Source organism: Myotis lucifugus, unplaced genomic scaffold (assembly GCF_000147115.1).
Source record: "Myotis lucifugus unplaced genomic scaffold, Myoluc2.0 scaffold_41, whole genome shotgun sequence".
Classification (NCBI taxonomy): Eukaryota; Metazoa; Chordata; class Mammalia; order Chiroptera; family Vespertilionidae; genus Myotis; species Myotis lucifugus.
This window is the reverse complement of record NW_005871089.1, coordinates 5,876,940-5,900,407: the sequence shown is the minus strand read 5'-3', so window position 1 is coordinate 5,900,407 and position 23,468 is coordinate 5,876,940. Positions and strand designations below refer to the sequence as shown.

The window sequence follows — 23,468 nt, the reverse complement described above, 5'->3', positions numbered from 1 at the left end:
AGGGAGGAAAGGAGTCCCTGAGCTGCCTCTCCCCCAGCCCTGCCCCCAATGTGGGCCCATGGCTGATATCACCTCTGGACCTTTCAGACTGAGGTCAGATAGGACATCACGGTAATCTGGTAAAGGGGATAGAGAAGGGAAGGGAAGATCTTCCATCCCCAGCAGCCCACTCACTTAGTCCTCACCTCCCAGGCTCCATTATGTTTCAGGCAGGCAAAAGATCTGTGTGACCTGAGGTAGCTCTGACCCTTGTCTGGCTTATTTCAGAAGAAAGGTATGAGGGTCAGACAAGCAGATGGGTGGTCTGTGAGGGTCAACATCCCCCACCAGCCAGAGTTGGGCCCCCAGTGAGTAGGAAAATTAGGCAATTCTGGACTAGAGCCATGGAAGCAGACTGAGCAACACACTAAGGCCCCAGGGAACTACTGACAAAAGCAACCACATGGTGGCTACCTCCTCAACATGACTCTGACCATGTCACTCTCCTCAGAAACCTTCGATGACTCCCCAGTGCCCAGAGTCTAAAGACTGAAGTCTTGGCATTCACGAACTCCCACTGTCTGATTGCACCAACTATGGGTCCCTCCATGGACTCTCCATTATATCCTTTGCTCCATTTCCCTAAACATCCCTCATGGCTATCCCTCTTCCACTTGCCCCACAGCTCCCAGCAAGGGGCACTTATGGGACCAATGCTGGGATAAAAGCTTCTTGTGTTTTATCCTATTTGAGACTTTCAACAACTCTGCAAGGCAGGCAGGAGAGGACTTGTGACTTGCCCAGGTCACACAGTGAGGAAGTGGCTGGCAACACACCCAGTGCTCCTCAGGAGGTATGCTCAGATGGTTCATTAGGCACATTCCTCTGTTTTCACCTGCCAGGGTTCTGGTGGCTGCTGAGACCCCAAAGAAACTTCCAGGAGCCAAAAGCAGGGGTCCCACATCAATGCAGACCAAATCCAGGTCTCTGGGAGTGTTCAAGGACACCTGAGGGGCACGGAAGGAGGTGAGCACCTTACAGATGGGCCCCCCTCCTCTTTGCTTGTGGCAGGGAAAATTATCCCCAAATCTGAGTGTCTGGGTCCTGTGGCCCTAAACGGGGGCAGGCAGCCACAGGACTTGGTGTTAGAATGGCATGGAGCGGTTTGCACACCTGGTCTCATGTTAGCCCTCACAGGTATGTGCTTTGGGCCAGTTAGGATTCTGTGTAGGGAAGAGGATCCATGTATGTGCTGCCCACGTGTTCCAGGGGCCCTGTGTGGTGTCAGGCACAAATCAGTTGAGGCCACGAACAACAGATTACACAGTATCTCTGTAGCTCTGAGCCTGTAACCTGCACACCCTGTATGTTTGTAGAACCTGCAAAAGCAAAAGAGGCCGTGTGTGAGTAGGACCTGCTCATGAGTAGACCCTGCGCCCAGTAGGCGAGCTTGCTTGGAAGGGGTATGGCCGGTTCCGGAAGTTGTGGTAATGAGAGCCCAGCACCCAGCTGGCTCCATCTCTGTGGGGACTTAGAGTCCAGCAGGGCCATCCAGGACCCAAGGACTGGACAGTGGGGGTGGTCCCAGAGGCCATTCTTCCCAGGCCAGCAGTGCCACTTCCCCCACTGGATGACCTGCTGGGACATGTCCCTGTGGTCAAGCTTGAGTCTCCCTTGTATGTCCACTCCTTAGCAGAAGAGGGAGAGGCAGGAGAACAAGCCCTGCCTGGCAGAGTACAGGGACTTGGAGTTCACAGAAGAGGTCAAATTCTTTCTGGGACTTTCCCAGGAGGACAGAGGCTGGACCCAATGTGGAGTTTTGCACTCAATCCCCCAGACCCACCACCTCCTCCCACTGTCCCTCGCTCTTTCCCCTTTCCTTAAACCCCAAGTCCCCCCTTGCCTCTGGGTAGGGCTTCTCTTTCCTGTCCCTCTGCCAAGCTTGGACTGTAGCAGGACAGACTCAGGACAGACAACATGAGATGTCTCCTAATGGACAAGGACAATACGACCAGCTTGCCTGTCCCGCAGGGCTGTGCAGCAGGTTCTGGGGAGTTAGGGGAGGGTGTTGAGCCTGAGAGGCCCTGAGTTTCTCTGTGCACACAGACCACAGGTACTGCTCATAGCACAATGCCTGACAGTGCCACCTTCAGAGGAAGGTGACACAGAGCAGGGAGAAGCCAGCTCCAAGCAGCCACCTGCATATGCCTCCTAGCTGTGACCATGAGCAAGTTACCTCACCTTTCCAAACTCCCACTTCCTCATCTTTAAAAGGAGAATAATAATCGAAACTACCTCATAACATTGTTATGAGGGTTAACTCAGACAATGAACGGTGCTGTGCCTGGCATAAAGTAAGCTCTGCTCCATAAATGTCAGCAATTATTCAAATGGTTATGAGCTAAGGGATGTTTGTTGAGAGACACTGGCGAACTGGCCCAGCTACTGAGGAGGCAGTGAGCTGGAGAGGGAGGGGAAGCCACGTCTTCTGGAGAAAGGGAAGGGCGCTGACAGGCAGGTGGCACAGGGAGGAGGGTGTGGACCCTCCATCAGCAAGTCTGGCCTCAAATCTCAGGTCAGCACACAGCTGTGCAACCTCAGGCAAGTCGCTTCACTTCCCTGGGCCTCAATGTATCCACCTGTAATTGGGACGAACAGTCCCCACTTCTCAAGAATGTTGTGCATCAGATGAGATGACATGAGAGAAGACACTCAGCACAGACCTCACCTGCATCATTTCACTACCCCCACTGATCTGGAGCTGCTGGGTTGAATGAACGAAGGATTCTCTGGGGTGGTTCCCAGGAAGAACAAGCAACTTTGCTCCTGGGCCCAGAGGAGGCACAGCTGGGACTGAGTGGGAGGGAGTCCCAGGGAGGCACTACCTTTGAGCTATCAGCTCAGATGAGCAAGGAAAAGATAGCCCTAGGAGGGGCGGGCTCCTTGTCAGAGGCTGGGGCAGGGGCACGAGCGGGCAGTGTGGATACAGCCCAGGAATGGGAGTAGGTGTCAGTCCAGACAGGCTTGCAGGGATGTGCTCTTCACTGGTCAGCACATGGATGGCAGGGCTATCCATGCGTTGACCAGTGGACACAAGGAGGAGGGCGTAGGTGTGGGCAGGCAGAAGACCATTACTCACCTGGGTATCTTGGAATGAGGAGTCCAAGAGGATTCCAAGGCCATTCCTCAAGGCAGGCTCCACCAGCGCAGAGCTGACTTGGCCCCTGCTCTTGGCCCCTGGTGTACTACACAGGCTATGGGTCCCCAGCTGCTCAACTCCCCTGTGGGACACTGGAACCGCGGGCTCACCACTCACCTCCCTGACTCACCCTCTCTGCTGGGGGCCACTCACCAGGACCTGGCTCCCTGGTGCCCTGGCCCAGTCACTCTCATCTGCATGTCTGCCTGCCAGCCAGAGAAGAGGACAGGGGCCCTGCTCTACACTGCGCCACTTCAGTTCCATATGGATGGGGCCAGCGCACTTCCTCTGGATGGTGTCTGTGGACCAGGGCAAATCAGGGCCTGGGCCCCACCTTCCCTTCCTCCCCATTATTCTCTCTCACTGGCCTGGCTGGGCTCTGGGAGAAGGAAGCAGGTAACATCAAGGCTTGCCATTAAATACCAGGCTGGCTGGTCAGACACAGGAATCCACTGAAGAAGTGGGCATTGGAGCCTAGCATAGGGGAGGGCCACGCATGCCACACCATGTAGAGCGCTCTGCTTGCCTTCTCACTTGAGCCTCACCACAAGTCTGTTTTTATCAGACCACATTTTACAGATGAGAAAACCGAGGCTCAGAAAAGTTAAGGAATTAAGTGGATTGGAACTCAGACCCCTCTAACTCCAAAATACAAGCTTTTCCACCAGGAGAGAGCTTTGTGTCTAACCCTTTCTGTTTCTCAGATGAGGAAACTAAGGCCCTACGAGGGAAAGGACATGTCTGAGACCACAGAACATAGGAGAGCACTTTGAGAGAATTAACCATGTGGAGGACGCCAGTGTTCCCAATGAGACTGTGGGGGTGGGGGGGCGGTTCCTGGTGGGGGAGTTTAAGGGGAAGAAATAGAAGGTGAGGAAAGCATGAAAGCAAAGGTAGAATTAGCCTGCAAGATTGAGAAGGAAGGGGGAAGGATGGAGTGTATGTATGTGAGAATTATCATTGGTGGAGGTGAGGAGGACGAAGGAGCCCTATTTTGTAAAACAGAAGAAAGTGGAGAGAAACTGAGACAGGATTGGCCGGAACCAGGGAAAGGGAGGTCAGAGACCCCACTCCAGCTGGCTCCCCACCCCTCCATCCTGCTAGACTGGAACCTGGCCCAGGTCCCAATCCCTGCCAGGACTTTCTAGAGATGCTATTCTAGCCTCTTAGCTTGGCAAAGGCCAGGGCTGGGGGCAGGGAAGCTCAGAAGCTGCAAGGCCAGAAATCCTGGGGGCCCTTGGAAGCCACCACTGCCTCTGAAGTGACTTGCAGGAGGCAAGGATTGCTCACTGTCTACTACACTCATGCCTTGCGCCGTATGTAGATGGTTCATGGAACTGTGAGCTCCTTGTGTCTGATACAGCCCTTTGTCTTGGAGCTGGGCACAGAGGGACATGGGGAGGGAGTCTAATAAAAAGATCAATGAATGAATAAATGGACAATGAGCATACCCTGGGTAATTTGCTCTTCCACATGGTCTGTGACACCCCAAACTTACCAAGGCCCACCGCGGTAAGTGTGGTATAGGCCCTGCCACCCTGGCCCTGAGGCAGAGCCTGGCTTGATGCTGTGAGAAACAGCCACTCCTTTGTTTGCCTCTTGGTGCTTCTGTGAGCAGGATTGGGCCAAGACCCCAAGATAGGAACTGTCATCTTAAAGGGACATTTGTTCTGGTCTCAGGAATAGTGCTGTTTTTCAGAACTTAGATCTCATAGACACAGAAATACGCAATGGATCTTCTTCTGTTTGCTTTGCCTGCTAGGAAGCTCTGAACAAGATTCATGGCCCAACTCTGAAGGGTATGCAGATCTTGGTATAACCTGGGCAGACCTATGTTTTGGTAACAAGCCATCTTCCTGAACTCATTTTATGTCTCAGCCCCAACCACAAGCCTCATTCTTCTTGCTCACTCCTAGTTAAAACTCCTGTCTATTGCATAGGTCCTTGTAAGTCCTCAAAAATCTTATTGAACATTAGGTAGAAGATAGATTTTTTGTAGGTCCGGGTTTGGAAGGCCCTGAACACAGACCTGTGGGTGAGATGTTCTCATACATGCTTCACCCAGCACACATGCAGGGCAGAGTTGGTGTCTCCCTGGCAAAACAGCCAGCCATGAAGAGCCCTCTTCCAGGCAGCCCCCTGGTTCTCCTGGACGGCCATAGGCCCAGCAGTGTGGAGCTAGGAGAGTAGAGGTTTGTGCTGATCCAAGTTGCCTTGTGTCTCTGTGTCTGGGACTCGGCATGTGAGCATGTGTGTGTGTGTTCATGGGTTCAAGAGGGAGGGGTTAGGGGTGTGGAGGTTCATCAAAGAAGAGGCGGAAGGAGAGAGAAACCCTAGGGCACAGAAGGAAAGAGGCAGAGAGGAGAAACGGAGGCGGTGGATAGGGCTTTGATGTAGTGGGTGGAACAGGAGACAAGTCTGGGAGGGGTTTGGGGTCCCTGGCACCGCCTGCCCCAGGCCTGGACTCATCTTGGGCAGAGGCTGGTATTGGCAGACCCACTCCTCACCAAGTCACAGCCACCCCTAGTGGTCAGCTGCTTCAGCATGCTGAGGAATCCTGAGCATGGCTGGTCCCCATCCCATCCTTCACTCCATGAGGGCTCCAGAATGGTATGCCAGCCCCAGGCAATGCTAGCCTTGGTCCTTTGAAGCTGAGATTGTACTCAAACTTTCACTGAGGAGGATGGTACCCCTCAGGGCTGTGGTGGGTCAGGGGCAGGAGGAAGGCAGAGCAAGGGATCAGGGCCACTGACCACAGGTACTGTAAAAAGATCTGGTGTCTGGGCCCAGGGTGGATCCCTACCTGGGAGGCCACGGAGGGGATCCAGGGATGGGCAGGTGGGAAGGAGCTGGGTACTGGCTGTTGGTACTCCACTCTCCCTCCCTCCCCACACAGACATTCTGTTCCTTCTGGGCCTGATCTCAGGCCCTGCCCCTCCCTCACTTGGCCAGCCTGAGCTCTGCCCCTGCTCCTAGGTTCAGGCTATCTTCCCACCTTCCCTCAGCTCCCCCATCTGAGGGACCTCAGAGATCACAGGGACAAGCCCACCCTTCAGTAGCCCTGGTTTCTCCTCTTGGCTCAGGAAGGGCCTCCACATGCTGCCTGCTGCCTCTGTCCTGCAGGTGGATGTCCTGACTGTGTGGCCAGTATCCACTCCATCCTTCCCTGTCCTGCTCTCTTCATTGTCATGCTCAGCTCTCTACCAGATTCCCAAAGGCTCATGCCTCCAAGTAGCCTGGTTTTCTCAACAAATAAACTACATGAAAATAGAAAGAGACAAACAAATGCAATATGTAAACCTTGTTTGAAGCCTAATTTTAACCAACTAAAGGGGGGTGGAGGAGTGAATGAGACAATTGGGGAGATTTGGACGATGGATATTGGATTAAATTAAGAAATTATTAAATATTTTGGAGTAAGAATATTGTGGTTATATTTTTAAAAAGTCTTGTCTTTTGGAGAAATGTACCAAAGCTTTCTGAAGGAATCGATATAGTGTCTAGGATCTGCTTCCAAATACCCCAGACCATGGGTGTGTGGGTGGCACAGCATGTGGCCTTGAATCGATAACTCTTCAGATTGGATGGTGGGTTCATTATATTCTTCCCTTGACTTTTCTGTTTGATAATTTCCATAATAAGCACATTTAAAAAAGTAAGTAATCCTGTACATCAAGTATTTTTATCCAGATAAATGTTGGTTTTCCAGAGTGGCTCTTTTTCCGAGAATTCTGGATAGCTGAGGTTTACTGTAGTTTGTAAGTTCTTGGTAGGATTCAGTTACTGAAGCTCTGAGATTAATTAAAATCAAGGCTGTAAATGGAAAAATTCAGGACATGCTGAAAGCCACACTTCATTTCTCAACACTAAATCCTCAGCCACCTTCACTCGCTTTCTCCTGTACCTTCACAGCCAAGCTGTGGGAAGCTTGGGCCCCACCCGGGTCCTGCTTATTCACTTCCCAGCTGATCTTCCCAGCTGCTGCCCCTGCTGCCCATTGGGTAAAAACTGATCCAGCAAGGCCTGGCAGTGGCCCTGTTCTCTGTGCCTAGTGGATACTTCTGAACCCAGTCTCTGCAATGTGAAATGCTATGGATATCTGTCCCCCACGCCCAGCCCTGCCCAAGGCTCCCTGCTGCCCCCCAGCTTCCTGGCTGCCCCGGAGCTCCTTTGCCACTGCTCTGCCTCCCCAGCCCTTCCATTGGGCATCTCTCCTCACTCACCACATGCTCCCTGGCAAGCTTGTCCATGCCCATGGCTTCAAGCACTACAGCTGTGCCATGATCCTCAAATCTCCACTTTCAGCTCATCTTCTCCTGGAGCCTCAGGCCTGAATAAATGTCCAGCTCTGCAGGGGACAACTCTGCTTGGATGCCCCCAGACCCCCAGGTGACATGTCCAAACCAAACTCCTCTTCTCCACCCCTCAGCCCATCCTCTTCTGTGGCTGGGGTCTCGTGGGTGGCACTCTTATCTTATGGAGCCAGAGACTGGAACCCCGCAGATCCCTTCTGCTTCCTCCTCTCATCACCCATCAGCAAGCTCTTCCCCTCTCCCACTACTGTTCCCGAGTCTCTCCAAGCCTCGGTTCCTTACTTGTAAAATGAATAATAGTATCTCCAAGAGTTGTTTGGAGGGTTACATGAGGTAATACACCTACCTATTGTGCTTAGAACAGGGCCTGACAGACAGCTGTGTTCCTCTTCCTCTCCATCAGCCCAGGACACCACCAATCACCTGCCTGGCTGACTGCAACCTCCCCACTTGTCTCCCTGTCTCCACTTGGTACATACCCCCCAAGGCCAGATGGTAGTCAGAAGGATATTTCTAAAATACAGATCTGACCATGTCATTCCTCTGTCCTAAACCCTTTATTGCTCCTGGTCATCTCTGCATGAAGCTAAACTCTTTGTGGGGCCTGCAAAACCAGGTGGGTCTGGGCCATTTTCTCTTCAGCCTTACTTGCTCCCAAACCACAGCCCTGGCACCTCTGCCCCAGCCACACTTAAGCACCTCACCACCTTTGCTAGGCAATGCCGTCTTTACCAGACACTTGCTCTGTCCCTGCTTGTCCTCCAAGTGTCTGAGAAGCTGCTCCCCACTTCCCCCTCCTCTGTCTCACGGGCTTGTTGTGGGATGTTGGAAACCCCTACCAGATTCTGGGCACTAAATTGAGTCTTGAGTGGGGTCCCCACCTGTCCTTGAGCTCCTGGAGGGAGAGAAGTATGTCTTGCTCATCTATGATGAGCCAGTGGCCAGCACAGAGCAGAGGGTGAAAGAAAGGGGAAAACAAAAAACTATAAACCAAGTGAGAGAAAGGGGAGAATAAAGGAAGCTCACATGCCAACAGGTAGAAAGAATAGGAACATCCGGCTACCTGGGCCTGCATTCCCTCAGGGCCCCATCAGCTGGACCCTTTCTCTTACTCCCAGTTGTGTTAGGGTGCCTGCCTGGCCCCTCTCATGACTGGCACCATTTCACTTCTGAACCAAGCCGGGTTGGAGCAGCTAGTGAGAACCCATTGTCAAAATCCCCTAGACCAGTGATGGCGAACCTATGACACGCGTGTCAGAGGTGACACGCGAACTCATTTTTTTGGTTGATTTTTCTTTGTTAAAAGACATTTAAATATATAAAATAAATATCAAAAATATAAATCTTTGTTTTACTATGGTTGCAAATATCAACAAATTTCTATGTGACACGGCACCAGAGTTAAGTTAGGGTTTTTCAAAATGCTGACACGCCGAGCTCAAAAGGTTCGCCATCACTGCCCTAGACCACAGTACCAACGACTATAAACCAGAACTCCTCACCCACTCTTGCCCCAGCTTCGTGACTCCCTCTCCAGGACAGTCCCTCTCCCCTGGCAGGCCCATTCCACTCACCCCTTCCATCACTACATGTTTCTTTCATATAGCATTTACCAGTTCTGTAATTAACTTTTTTTTGCTGTTAATCCTCATCCGAGGATACTTTTCCCATTGATTTTTAGAGAGAGTGGGAGGAGGTAGGAGAGAAATATAGAGAAAGAAACATCAATGTGAGAGACACATTGACTGGTTGGTGTCTGTACATGCCCTTACCAGGCCAGGATCGAATCTACAACCCAGGTACATGCCCTTACCCATGAATAGAACCCACACCCTTTGGTGTATGGGCTGATGCTCTAACCACTGAGCACACTGACCAGGGCTGTAGTTAACTGTCTTTGTGATTGTTTTCCTAACTGAACTCCACAGGGTATTAGCTCACTACTGAACTCCAGTTCTAGCACACAGCAGGTTTTCAAATATTTGTGGTTGAATAGTCTAGTTTTAGAAAAATGAGAGGCTAGACTGGGGGAGGCAAGGAGGCTGCTGTGCTGGGCCGGGGGCTGGGGTGGGAGATGACGTTGGCTGGATGGCAGTGCAGGCACAGGCACATTGCAGTCACCTGCTTGGAGCCCTGGTGGGCGTGGCTCAGTTGGTTGGAGCGTAGTAACTACCCTGCACCCGAAGGCGGCAGGTTCCAGTCCTGTCAGAGGTTTTGGGTTTGATTTCTGGTCGGGGGCCCTTACTGGAGGCAGCTGATCAATGTTTCTCTCACATTGATGTTTCTCTCTCCTTCTCTGTCCCTCTTCCCCTCTCCCAAATACATTTTAGAAAAAGAAAAAAAGAACTGCCTGAATTTCAGGCCCTGCTGACTGGAGCAGGAAGGGTCAGAACCCCAACTGGACAAGGAGACCCCCAGCTTCCTGTCTCAGTGAATGAAGTGAGCCTCCCTCTGGCCCTCAGAGGTTCTGTGCTGACTATTGCCCTGGGAACAATAGCCAGCACAGAACTATGTGGCTAGTCCTCATTCCCCATCTGTGCCCCCTGGAGGCAGCTCACATTTGCATACTCAGGCCTGGGGCTGGGCAGTGCGTACATCTCAGGTGAACTGTGAGAACCACCAGCAGCTCAGAGCCTCCCTCCCCTCTCCCTCCAGGTCAACATCTCCTCTGAGGTATTTACTTTGCCTCCTACCAGGGGGACCCCATCTGTATCTGGTCAGGCTGGCACCTCCCCATTTACCCCCCCTCCCCCCAAGCTTGGTTCCAGCCCTCCTTGTGCTGATGGCTTGAACAACACAGCAGGAGAGGCAGCCAGGACCCCAGGCATTACCCTGAGGACAGGGCTCCAGAGCCCAGATGGTCCCAGGGCCAAGCCTGGGGCTATAGCAGAATGTAGGGGAGGGCAGTAGTGAGAGCTCCCACGGCAGACACAGGACACTCATGGGTGCAGCTTACACAAAGCGGTGGCCACCTCTTCCGGCCGTGCTCCCCACCCACTCCACTCACAGGGCAAGCACAGCCCCACTCACAGAGACAGGGGGATGGACAAGATGGCATGGGAATAGGAGATGGGGGCAGGCAGGCTCAGGGAGTAAGCGCTGAGGCTGGGCAGTGGTGTCCTCATGGAGTGGTTTATTACAATTCTATCTCACAAGGCAGGCGGCAGCAGCACACACAAGCTCCAAGCCCCTGACAGACGTCCGCCTCGGGCGCATGCAAACAGTGCAACATGGTCAAGCGCAAACACAGGGCGACCGAGGCGACACAGAACACAGAACATGGAACGGGGAACAAGGCTGGGGCGATGGGTCCCTGGAGACGGGCCTGGTTTCCCCAACCCTGGGCAGGACAGGAAAAATAAGATTCGTACTTCTTGTAAAATGCCCATTTCCTGGGTACTTTCTTTCTTCTTATCGTGAAAAATAATAAAAAATAAGCACATGGAAAAGAACCTCAAAAAAGGAAAGGAATAAAACTCTAGGAAGGTGAGAGATGGGAGGCCAGGGAAGCCTGACCATGGTGGGGCATCTGCCTCCTGCTCCTCACCCTCCTCTCTTCTTGGCCTTCAGCGGGACTCCCCAAATCCCACAGGTGGGTCCATGAGAGGTGCCGGGCCTAGGCGGGGTCCCTGAGGGGGCCAGGGGGGGCACAGGCTGGGACAGAGGAAAGAGGTCCACTGGGCTCAGTTCCGGCTTAGGCCCAGTGAGTAGGGGCACGAGGTCCAGTCTCTCAGGTTGAGTCCCCAGAGGCCCATGACCTGTGCGAGCCCAGACGTCACAGGTGCAGCTCGTGGGTTTTGATGTGCTCGAGCTGCTCTCGGAGCTGCAGGAAGGAGGGCCGTGTGGCGGCGTCCAGCTGCCAGCAGTTCTTCATCACCTCGTAGACTGCAGGCGGGCAGCCGTCAGGGGCATCCATCTTGTAGCCCTTCTCCACCCGAGGGACGACGTCCTTCAGGGGCTGAGGGCAGATGGGTGGCATGAATCTGTGCAGGGCCTAACCCCTGGAGGGGATCCCTACTCAGCATCCCTCTTCAGGGGTCCCCTTTAGCTCTGCCTCACACCCAGGCCCAGGAAGTGGCCTGGAAGGTCCTGAGAGCAAGCTTCTAGGCCTCAGACTAGGGAGGCAGGGTCCAGGGAGGCCCCACACCAGGCCTACCCCTCCCATAGCCCCAGCCAGGTCCCACCCCAGTGCCCACACTCACAATTCTTGGATAAGGCACTCGCCCAAAGGAGTAGATTTCCCAGAGAAGGATTCCGAAACTCCACACGTCAGACTTGGTGGAGAATTTCTGCCATGTGGATGGGAAAAGCTGTGTCAGACCCTGGAAATTTGGGGGTAGGGTGACCCAGGACCCCTGTCCCCACTGCTCAGGATATAGGGGGAGGCCCACCCACCTTCTCTCTCAGGGCTTCGGGGGCTGTCCACTTGACTGGCAGCTTGCCTGTGTCCTGGGTGCTGGAGGCCTCCTTGGTGAGGCCAAAGTCGCTGACCTTGGCCACGTTGTCCTCAGACACCAGCACATTTCGGGCAGCCAGGTCCCGGTGCACAAAGTTGTTGCCTTCCAGGTATTCCATAGCCTCGCAAACGTCTCTGGGGGCGAGGCAGCCACAAGTCCCCTCAGATAGGCTTCCCATAGCAGGGTAGGGCCCCTCCCCCAGGGGCTGCTTCACTCACAGTGAGAACTTGAGGAGACAGTCTCCGCCCAGCACCGACCGACCCCGTGACCGAAGATAGTCCACCAGGCTCCCCTGGGGCAGGAGAGACAGACCATGGCCCACAGGTTAGACTTGCCCTCTAGCCCTTGGGAACAGTGGACCCGAGGCTGGGTAAAGGGTGACACCCAAGGAAGGTGTTAGGAAAGGAGAGGAACATGGAGGAGGTGACATGAATACTAGGTTCTACAGTTGGACACTGCTGAGCATTCTCTTTTAATTCTCATCACTCTCTGAGGTAAACTTTGTTAGTATCTCCATTTCACAGGTGAGAAAACGGAGCTTAGAGGCAATGCAATTTGTCCAACATCGAAGTGAACAATGATGAGCCAGGACAAAAGCTGAGCTGTGGGGACTTCAGAACTCAATTGGAAAGAGGGGACTGAGAGCAGGGCCCAACGATACAGCGGGGGCCTGAGGCAGTTGGAAAGCCCACGTATTCAGCTACAGCACAGGGGTGACTCTTGGGGCTGGTGCACACCTTGGCCATGTACTCGGTGACGATGTAGAGTCCGCCCTTCTCTTCTACAATCACGCCCAGAAGCTGTACCAGGTTGCTATGCCGAAGTTGCCTGGGGCAGGATGAAGTGATCAGAGCCTGCCGAGCCATCTCACCCCTACCCCTCATTGCAACCTTCCCATACACCCCCTACCCAACTCACGTCATGACCGAGGCTTCAGCCAGGAAGGCCTGGGCAGTGGCATCGTTCTTAATGCATTTGACAGCGACTTTGTTCCCTCGGTAATCGCCCAGCATCACATCTGTGTGGAGAGTGTTTGGTGTTATTCCCAGACTCCCCACAGTCCCTCGGCCCCTCGAAGGGCTCTCAACTCCTCTTGCTCACCTCCAAACTCCCCCTTCCCAATGGTCTGCAGCAGCTTCAGGTCCTTCATATTCAGCGCCCAGCCACCTGGTAGAAGGAAAGGGGTCCAGTGAGGGGTGTTGAGGCTGGAGCAGAGTTCACAGCAGGAGAGACAGAGGCCGACTATAGTGTGTGGGGATCCCTGGAAGTCTCTAGAGCACCTGGGATGGGAAGTGCCAAGAAGCCTGGGTAGCAGGAGGCAAGTAGGCAAGCGAGGACTGGGGATGGGGGTGGCACTCACTGCGGAAGAACTCATCCTGGGCTGCCACTGTGCCCTCCATGACCTTTGGCTTGATGAGCCGAGTGCAGAGTCCATCTGCATCTGAGGTATAGTGCTGCAGGGTACAGGACAGGCCATCATCAGCTGCTCACATGCACTGCCCTGATCTGACCATCAGAGGGCAGCAGAGGCTCATACCAACCAGCCCCACGTTGCTTTGGTTGAGGGCTCTCTATTTCTGGCAGGGCTTGGGGTTAGGGAGGCCCCAGACTAACAAATGACCCACTGCCCATGCCACCTCACACCCAGTTGCTGGACAGATCCCCCATTGTTGCTACCACTCTGGTCCTCGCCAGCATTCCCTGACTCAGTCCAGACACCAGTCTGTAGCCAGGCACGCCCAGGACTCTTGCCTGCCAGAGGCCTAGCCAGACAGGCAGGGGAACAAGCTGAGAGTGAATTCTGGAGGCATCTGGGAGGCTGCCTGGAGCTACAGGGACACGTGGGCATATCCTTGAAGGTGCATGAGTCCAGGGGACCCTGGCCATTAAGGTGTAGCTCATGAGGTCATGCTTATATACACACCTTGGACATGTAGTTCTGTAAGTGGCTGGAAGGAAACTAGTTCCAGGATTCAAATCCTGGCACCTCCAATTTATAGTTATGTGACCTCAGGCAAGTATCTTAACTGCTCTGAACCTGGCCAATGAAATGGGGATAGTGCCCTGGCTGGTGTGGCTTAGTTGGTTGAGCGTCATCCCATGCACCAAAAGGTTGCTGGTTTGATTCCTGGTCAGGGCACATGCCCAGGTTGTGGCTCAATCTCTGTTAAGGGGCGTGTAGGAGGCAGCCGATTGGTGTTCTGTTCTCACATCAATGCTTCTCTTTCTCTCTCCCTCTCCCTTCCTCTCTTTAAAAATAAATAAAAATATTCTTAAAAACACACAAAACTAGCACTTAAGAAAAAAGAAATGGGGCCCTGGCCAATTTTCTCAGTGGTTAGAGTATCAGCTTGAGGACTAAAAGGTCTCAGGTTCAATTCCCGGCCAAGTGCACATACCTCGGCTGCAGGTTTAATTCCTGGCCCAGTTGGGGTACATGAGGCAGGCAACCAGTCGATGTGTCTCTCTCATATCAATGTTTCTCTCTTTCTCTCCCCCTCCTCTCTCCCTTACATTTTCTCTCTAAAGATCAATGGAAAAATTATCCTCAGGTGAGGATTAAGAAAAAAAAGTAAGAAAAAGAAATGGGGATAGTGCCACCCTCCCTGTGGTGGCATCGTGGGATCAGAGATCTACCCTGGCACATAGTAAGTGCCATCCAGTCTGCATGACAGTCCCGAGGTCACAAAGCCAGAAGCAGTGGGACTGGCGCCAACATCCAGGCCTGTGGGTGCTGCAGCTCACCTCCACCAGCTGCATGAGGTTCTCGAAGTACACCTCCTCATCAATGCTGAGCTTGCTAGCGTGGTACATGATACGGTAGTGCTCCACCTTGCCATCACAGCTCACGCACAGCGTGTAGTCACCAGGGTAGTTGGTGCTCTCCCGCACTAGGAACAGGCCCGTCTCTGGCGGGCAGAGAAGCCGTTCTGCCTGCTCCCGTGTGATCTTGCCATGGAACCAACTGGGGGACGACAGGCCAAGGGTCATGGTGGCCCAAGGGTAAAGAGCCTGGTGCCCCTGCCAGTCTCCTCCTGCATCTGCCAGGCTCCACTTTCTGAAGGGCCTCCCTCTGTCCTACTCCCATCCTCCCCCTTTGAGGTCCAGCACCCATGCCCTTCCCCTTATCTTGAGAAGGCCTCAGGACATTTCAGCCCTTTCCTCTGGTCTCCCAGTTTTCCTGACTCTTTCCTGGGGGAACCAGGGTTCCTCATCCTCCCTCCTCCCCAGACTGGGAGAGGATCCCCCAGGTACTCACGGCATGAGGCTAAGTTTGGTGCCGACCTTCACGCCCTCCCGCTTTTGGACATAGTTGGCTGGAATGATGCCCTCACGGCCCACCTTGTTCTTGGCTTTGTACCAGTTGGGGTCCTGGGGGAAGGGCAGCCCAAACACGCTCTCAGGCCCACCCTCCTCTGCAGGGAACCAGGACCCAGAGGGAATGCCCAGAGGTGGGAGAGGGTGGGGGTAGACATGTGAGGTCCCTGATTACCTTGGTGACGGCCACAATGGTGAGCACATCTCCCTTACAGAAGGGAAGGTCCTGCTCAGCAGTGCCATGGAAGTTGTACTTGGCAATACATTCTGTACCAGATGGCCAGGCGGCCTGCAGGACAGGCAACAAATGGGCAGGTGCAGCCTGGGGCCCCTCTCCACCCACCTGCCCACAAACCCTCGAAGTCATAGCTCTTGTGGGCCAGGTGAGGTGCTACCTCCCACAAGAACTTTGGGTTCCTTCCAGTTGATATTCTCCACTGACTGAGACCTGAGGGCCCTGTGACAGTGGACCCTAGAATTCTACTTTGTTGAAAACCAGGGTTAGGACAGAGGGCTGGGAAAAAGGGGAATGAATTGATCTGAGTCCTTTTTTCTGCTTAGCATCCCCATGGGGGATGGGGATGCTCAACTGCCCTAGGCCCCGCCCCCATGGTACCTGTATTGCTGACATCTTCTCAGATCTGGCGTCCCGGTGTCACAGGAAGGCCAACCTGTCCCTTGGTACCATGAGAGCTGTGGGGAGAAAAGGAAGATTGAGAAGTATGAGAATATGCCCCTCTGCCCAAGTCACCAAGACTCCACTCCTTTCCCATAGCAATATAAACAGGTGCCAAAGCCAGCCAGAGCTGGCACTGGGAGTGAGGGGGCCACCAACCCTAGGCCCATAGTGGGCCTTACAGACTGACAGAATAGCTAACAGAGGCAAAGGAGGTTCGGGGGCTGAGTAGCACTAGTGCCACCTGCCCCAACAGCCCCACCAGCCCCACCAGCCCCAAGCCCGATGCTAGCTAACTGGTCTGCAGGGGAAGAGGGCTTAGGGAAGTTCTGTGAACCTGGGAAGGTGCCATCTGACTTGGGAAAGTCACCTGTCCTCTGTGGGCCTCCTAGTATCTGTGTCTATAAAAACTTGCCCAGGCAGTATCTTTAAGCCAAGGTACACTGACCCTATAGCCTGGTAATCCCAATTCAGGGTGCACACCCAATAGAAAACAGGGCAGGTGTCCACTGAGGCAGGCAGAGGGCACTCACTGCAGCACGATTTGTAATAAGCCTCAAACTGGACAGCTGCCCAGATGCTTCCGAAAAGTCAGATGGATAACCTGTGGTATACCCACGGAATGCAACACTGTGCTGTGATGAACATCGATAAGCTACAGCTATGAAACAACATGGATAAGCCTCTAAACATAGTGTTAACCAAGAAGCCAGACACAGACTGAGCACATGCCATGTGATTCCATCGTATAACGTTCAAAACTGGCCTAACCCATGGTGCAGGACGGTGACTGCCGTGGGAGGAGGCAGTGACAGGAAGGGGCTTCTGGATGCTGGTTGTGCAATTGCCTGAGCCCAGACGGGGTGGGTTCACTCTGTGGCAATTCACCGTGTTGGACCTGCCATAAACCTTGCAGGGTGCAGAGGCTTCAAATAGCAATGGGAGGAACCAGGGTTTACTTTTGGGGGTCATGGGGCCTCAGCAGCAGAGCGTGTGATCTCAGAGACCAGAAAGAGCCAGGGAGGTAGGACCGGGAGAACCACCCCACTTCCAGGCCTCACTCCTGGTTCTAGAGCAGTGGTTCTCAACCTTCCTAATGCCGCAACCCTTTAATACAGTTCCTCATGTTGTGGTGACCCCCAACCATAAAATTATTTTCGTTGCTACTTCATAACTGTAATTTTGCTACTGTTATGAATCGTAATGTAAATATCTGATATACAGGATGTATTTTCATTGTTACAAATTGAACATAATTAAAGCATAGTGATTAATCACAAAAACGATATGTAATTATATATGTGTTTTCCGATGGTCTTAGGCGACCCCTGTGAAAGGGTCGTTCGACCGCTGTACTAGTCAGGCAGAACTGGCACTGTCAAGTGTGCAACTCGGGTGAATGACTCAACCCTCTGAGCCTCAGATCCCTCACTCTGAAAGGTAGGGACTGGGATCCCATGCAAGCAGGCTGTGGGAGGAGTAGAATGAGGCCCTAGACTTGGAAGTGTCTGGCCGAAACACCCCACCTCTCTTCCCTTCCCCAAAGTGTACCTATCTGTGCTGACAGGAAGATTGAGGAGCAAGGAGAATGACCCATGCGTGCGCGTCCCCCCCTCCCCCCAATTCATACAACTGAGCTGCCTGGGGTACAGAAACCACCCCTGGGCTCTTGTGGTCCACATATTGTGGTAGCTGTGAGCTTCTTACCTCCATTTTATGGAAGCAGAAACAAAGGCTCACAAGGTTGAAAACAACTTGCCTGAAGTCACACAGCCCAGACCTTGAATTGGCGCCCCCAACCTCAGGCCCTTCTAAATAGGGGCTCTGCTTACTCTCCACATCCCACACCTCCCTCTGCCCCCAAAACAAGCCACTGCAGGAGGGCTTAGAGGCTGTGGCATCATTAGTCACCCTCTCAGCTGTCAGTTTGCAAACACTCCTTTCCCAGCCTGCAGCTGCTGCCGCCTCCCCACTGACTTGATGATAATAAAAATAATAACAGGCCCTGTTTTCTGAGCACTTATTCTGTGCCAGACCTTGTCTTTGGCACGCTACGGCTTGTCAAGTCCTCTAACAACTGAGAGAGGCTACCCCATTTTATAGATGGAGACCCCGAGCGAGGTCAACAGGCAAGGTGGCTTTGCCTGAGGTCACCATCTCTCCCCACTGACACCTGAGGGCTCAGGTGTCACCCACATCTGTGCGTCCCTTGCCCACTATGCCAGGACCCCACTGGTCTAGGAGAGAGAGAATGTAAAGGAGGAGAAGCAAGTGATGCTCTGAGAAGGGACAAGCCCAGGAAGCAGTAATCTGGGTGGCCTTCCTTGAGGGGCCGGGCTTGGAGAGGGAGGAGCCAAGTTCTTCCCTTTGCTCTACTGGCTGCAACCTGACCACCCAGTGCTCCCATTAGTACAAAGGGTTGGCGATAACCCCGCAGCTCCAGCGCAGCTCTGGAACTTGCCAGCTCTCTAGTGCCTCAGCTACACCTGTTTTCTACCTGCTGTTCCCATGTCCTGCCTTGGCATTTTCTTCCCACTCCCTTCCCCCAAGGAAATTCCACTCAACTTTCAGGGAGCAGAGGAAATGCTTCGGTTGGATATGTGCCTAAAAAATGTAGTGGGACAAGCCACACAGTACCGTTTGTAGTAGCAAGAGATTGGGAGACAATCTTTTTATGTCCATTAATAAGGAACCAAGTAAATAAATGACCAGGTATCCCTAAAAGGGAACAACATATTTCAGCTAATGGGGCCAGAACAGATCTGTAGCTGCGGATACACAACACTCTTCATGACAGAGTAAACAGAAAGGGCAAAAGCCAGCCCAAGTTATTGAAGGAAAAGCTGCTAGACACAGCTTCCAAATACCAGCCCACCAATTAATCAGAAGATAAAAAAGCCCCTTCACAATAGGGAAATCTGGCGGACACCTTGCTAACCAAATGGTCAAATTAAGCATCACCAATAATAAGAGAAGCGACGAGTGCCTCCTGCTATGATGCTGAGAAGGACACAGATCCTGGTGTAGTATCTGCAGAGCTGTTAAACCTGATTCACTCAGGAGGATGCTATCAGATGGAGCCCAAATAATTGGCCTGAACTTTTGTTTTTTCTTAAATGTATTTTTATTGATTTCAGAGAAGAAGGGAGAGGAGGAGAGGGAGAGAAACATCAATGATGAGAGAGAATCATTAATCAGCTGCCTCCTGCATGTCCTCTACTGGGGATCAAGCCCGCATCCCGGGCATGTGTCCTGACCGGGAATTGAACCATGACTTCCTGGTTCATGGATCAACACTCAACTACTGAGCCACACTGGTCAGGGCTGGCCTGAACTCTTAAAGTCAATGTCATAAAAGACAAAACAAACAAACAAAGGCTGGGGAATGTTCTAGATTAAATAAGACAGGAAAGGAGCAGGATACAACAACAAAATGATAATTATGTGAGGTGAAGGATGTGTTAACTAATCATATTGTGGTAACTTTTTGCAATATATATAAGTATCCAATCATTACACTGTACACCTTAAACTTACAATGTTATATGTCAATAAAGCTGGGGGGAAAAAAAGAAAGGTGACAATATTCAATGAGTTATTCTGAATGAGATTCTGAGATAGAGGTAAAAAATAGCTATAGAAATCATTAAGGGACAATTGGGAAAATGGAAATGTTCAACAATATTAAGTGTGACCATGGTACTGAGATTGTTAGAGATCCACACTAAAATACTTCAGAGTAAGCCCTTGTTGAGTAGCTCAGTTGGTTAGTGTTGTCCCAAACTGCCAAGGTTGCGAGTTTGATCCGCGGTGAGGGCACCTACAAGAATCAACCAGTGAGCCCTGGCCAGTATAGCTCAGTTGGTTGGAGCGTAGTCCTATACACCAGAGGGTGGTGAGTTCAATTCTTGGTCAGGGCACTTACCCAGATTGCAGGTTTGACCCTTGTTGGGGTACATACAGGAGGCAACTGATCGATGTTTCTCTCACATCGATATTTCTCTCTCTCTCTCTCTCCCTTCCTTTCTCTAAATATCAATAAAAAATTTTAAATATCAATCAATGAATGCATAAATAAGTGGAACAACACATGGACATCTCTCTCTAAAAATCAATAAATAAAAAATAAAATAAGCCCTGGCTGCTATAGCTCAGTGGTTGGAATGTTGGCTTGTGCACTGAAGGGTTGCAGGTTTGATTCAGGTCAAGGGCATGTCCAATCCCCACCCCAGGTTGGGGCACCTGTGGCAGGCAACCAACTGATGTTCACATCATGTTTCTCTCTCTCCCTGCCACTCTCTCTAAGAATCAACGGAAAAAAATATCCTCTCCTTGGGTGAGGATTAAAAGAATACTAATACAGTGGGGCCTTGACTTACGAGTTTAATTCGTTCCGAGACCGAGCTCGTTAAGGAGCTCGTTAACTCAAATTACTCTATCAACTCAATGCAAAAAATTGGCCGAGAGACAGCTGGTATCTCAAAAAACTCGTTAGTCGGGACACTCATAAGTCAAGGCCCCACTGTAATAAAATAAAAATAGAATACTTGGGGGAGTAAAAGGTATGATGCCTGCAACTAACACTTAAATATATCAGCAAAAAAATACATATATACACATGTCTATGTATATAAAAGAGGTAAAGCAAATGTGGCAAAATGTTTAGAACTGGTGAATCTGGGTAAAGGATATATCGGTTTTCATTATACTACTAGGGGCCTGGTGCACGAAGATTCATGCACTGGGGGTGGGTCCCTCAGCCCGACCTGCACCCTCTCCAATCTGGGAGCCCTCAGGGGAGCCCTCTCCAATCTGGGAGTTTCTGTCTGTCTTTGCAATCATATGAGCGAATTGTCTGAGACCCCCAACCCAGTTTGGTTTGTTGCTCACAGAATAATAGAGGTATTTTTTTTTTCTTTGTTTCATTGGTGGAGATTTCCTGGAAGTTTTAGGATATCTTCCCTTTAATTTTTCCTAGACACTCTGATTTTACTTATGTCTCTCACCTTTGCTTTCCCTCCATCTCCCACCACAATAGTAACTTGCTCCAGGCTCACTTTGCTCGAGTGCAGTGGTTCTCAACCTTCCTAATGCCGCGACCCTTTAATACAGTTCCTCATGTTGTGGTGACCCCCAACCATAAAATTATTTTCGTTGCTACTTCATAACTGTAATTTTGCTACTGTTATGAATCGTAATGTAAATATCTGATATGCAGGATGTATTTTCATTGTTACAAATTGAACATAATTAAAGCATAGTGATTAATCACAAAAACAATATGTAATTATATATGTGTTTTCCGATGGTCTTAGGCGACCCCTGTGAAAGGGTTGTTCGACCCCCAAAGGGGTCTCGACCCACGGGTTGGCGACGCACAGGTTGAGAACCGCTGCTCTAGTGTCTAGGAGATCCATCTGCCACCAGAACTACGATTCCCCGCATTCCTGGTGCTCCCCACGCTCTGGGCTTCTGCTTCAGGTCCTGGGGCTGCTACCAGAACTACTATTCCCAGAATTCCTGGTGCTCCCCGCACTCTTGGTTTTCCCTTCCTGCTCTGTCTCCATCCCACGGCCTCCCACTCTGCCAAGTCCTGGAAGCTGCAGCTCTCCCTCTCTGCTCTCCGTCTAGCGGCTTGGGGAGCCAAGTTCCCCAAGCCGCTCCACTCTCTGCCAGCTCTCCCGCTCTGCTCTCTGCCCGGTGCCTGTGTATGCAAATTAACTCACCATCTTTGTTGGGTTAATTTGCATACTCACTCCTGATTGGCTGGTGAGCGCAGCGGAGGGACGGTCAATTTACATGTTTCTCTTTTATTATATAGGAGGATTATTTCAGCTTTTTGGTAGGTTTTGAAATATTCAAAAGGTCGTATAAAAGAGCAAAGTGCAGAATGTCATCCTTGGTATATTACAAGTTGTATTTTTCAAAGTGACATATAATTCCTCTCTAAACTCATATATGCATAGATTATCTTTGAAAGATAGAGGAAACCAATAAGAAAGGTTGCCTCTGAGATGGGGAAGGGGTGACCCCCAACCATAAAATTATTAAGTTCAAGGGAAACTTACTTTTCACTGTATATTTGCTATTTTGTCCTGGACCTTTTTCCTTTTTTTTTAAACAACACGCATTTATTCCCTTCCCCCTAAAAATAAACCTGAAAATAAATAACTTTTTGAAAGCCACCTCTGTCAGGAGCTTTCTGTGTCCCCCCAGCTGTGCTGCCCTGGGAACTCTTAAGGGGAAAAGCGGGGGGGGGGGGGGGGGAGCTGACTCATGTCCCCAGCATGGGCTGGGCTCAGGGTGCTGAATGAATGAACCAACAAAAGAAAGGGGGAAGCTAGGATGGCTGTACCACACTGAGGTCCCATAACCAACAGGACTATATTTAACCCTAAAGGACAGCAGCTGTCACCCCACCCCCATAGGACTAGGGGACAGGGAACTTTGTAACTTTGTTAAGTCAATGCTTCACTCTGACTTCCTGCCCCAAACTCTGCTCCTAGCAGTACTTGTGCTGGGGTCCTGGGAACAGGCTGGGCATTGTGCCCAAGTACTGAGGTCAGTGGCCACAGCCTCAGGCAGGCCTTTCTTGGGAGCCCAGGCTGGTGGGGGCGGGAGCCCAGAAATTCCTGGGCTGCCATTTCCCTGCCCTGGGGGCAGTTTTAGACCCCCACAGCCAAGCACATGCTGAGAGCCCTGGGAGGTCAAGGGGCTCCTGCCCTGCCCCCCTCACCAAAACTCCACTGCCTAATGGGGTATGGGAGCCTTCAGTAACTGTTTATACCTAGCTAAAAATACCCACTGAAAGGGGAAGTACACAAGAGACCTAGGGGAACTTGGGGCCATGCCCCCAGAGACTCTGATCTGCCACAGGACCCAGCTAGTCTGGGTGTGGGGCATGGGCAGCCACTGGAGGCAACAGACAAGTCCACCTTGCCTTCTCATTCTTTGAGTCAGTTTTTCAGGATCCTCCTTGTGCACCCAGCCCTATGCTTGGTGGGCCAGGATGGGCAGGAGGAGGAAAGGGTCCAGGATGTCCTGCCCTTAGGGCCCCAAGAACTCCACTCAATGTCCTCCTAATAGTCAATCATGGTCAAATGTGCTCAGTGCCTCAACAAACAGGATAGACCTGGCAACCTGGGAAGCTTCAGTGTAAGGGAGGGGAGCTGCAACTGGGAGGATTTAGGTGGAAGTGAATTGAAGGGGTGTGTGCTAGATCAGGCCAGGCTTAAGATTCCAAACTGTGGTACAGAGGGAGTTAAGGCTGAAGAAGGCTCAGCGTGGGGCACACAAAAGCTTTGAAGCCAGCCCAGAGGTTTCTGACAGGTCACAGGACAGATACAAGCAAAACTGAATTTCCGATTTGGGCATGCCCCTCCGAAAGGGCAGTGCACCTGAGAAGGGTGGGGCACTGCCAGCAGTTGGGCTGGTTTGGCAGCAGTAAAATCAGCCCCACCTCTGCAAAGGCTTTGGGCACTGGGGCGCCCCTGGCCATACACCAGGCTGGGGGTGAAAGGTTCTGG

At 51.9% G+C, this 23,468-nt stretch overlaps 1 protein-coding gene across 1 annotated transcript; it reads right to left on the bottom strand.

The window, feature by feature from the left end:
• Positions 1-10,602: 10,602 nt before the first annotated feature.
• On the bottom strand, positions 10,603-15,972 carry CSK (C-terminal Src kinase). Its single transcript, XM_006087877.2, has 12 exons — positions 15,883-15,972; positions 15,442-15,555; positions 15,208-15,320; positions 14,694-14,913; positions 13,309-13,402; positions 13,050-13,115; positions 12,867-12,966; positions 12,686-12,776; positions 12,167-12,240; positions 11,887-12,082; positions 11,694-11,780; positions 10,603-11,449 (listed from the first exon to the last, which is right to left on the bottom strand). Exons 1-12 carry the CDS (start codon positions 15,895-15,897, stop codon positions 11,267-11,269), a joined length of 1,353 nt encoding a protein of 450 aa, XP_006087939.1. The 5' UTR covers positions 15,898-15,972; the 3' UTR covers positions 10,603-11,266.
• Positions 15,973-23,468: the final 7,496 nt, after the last annotated feature.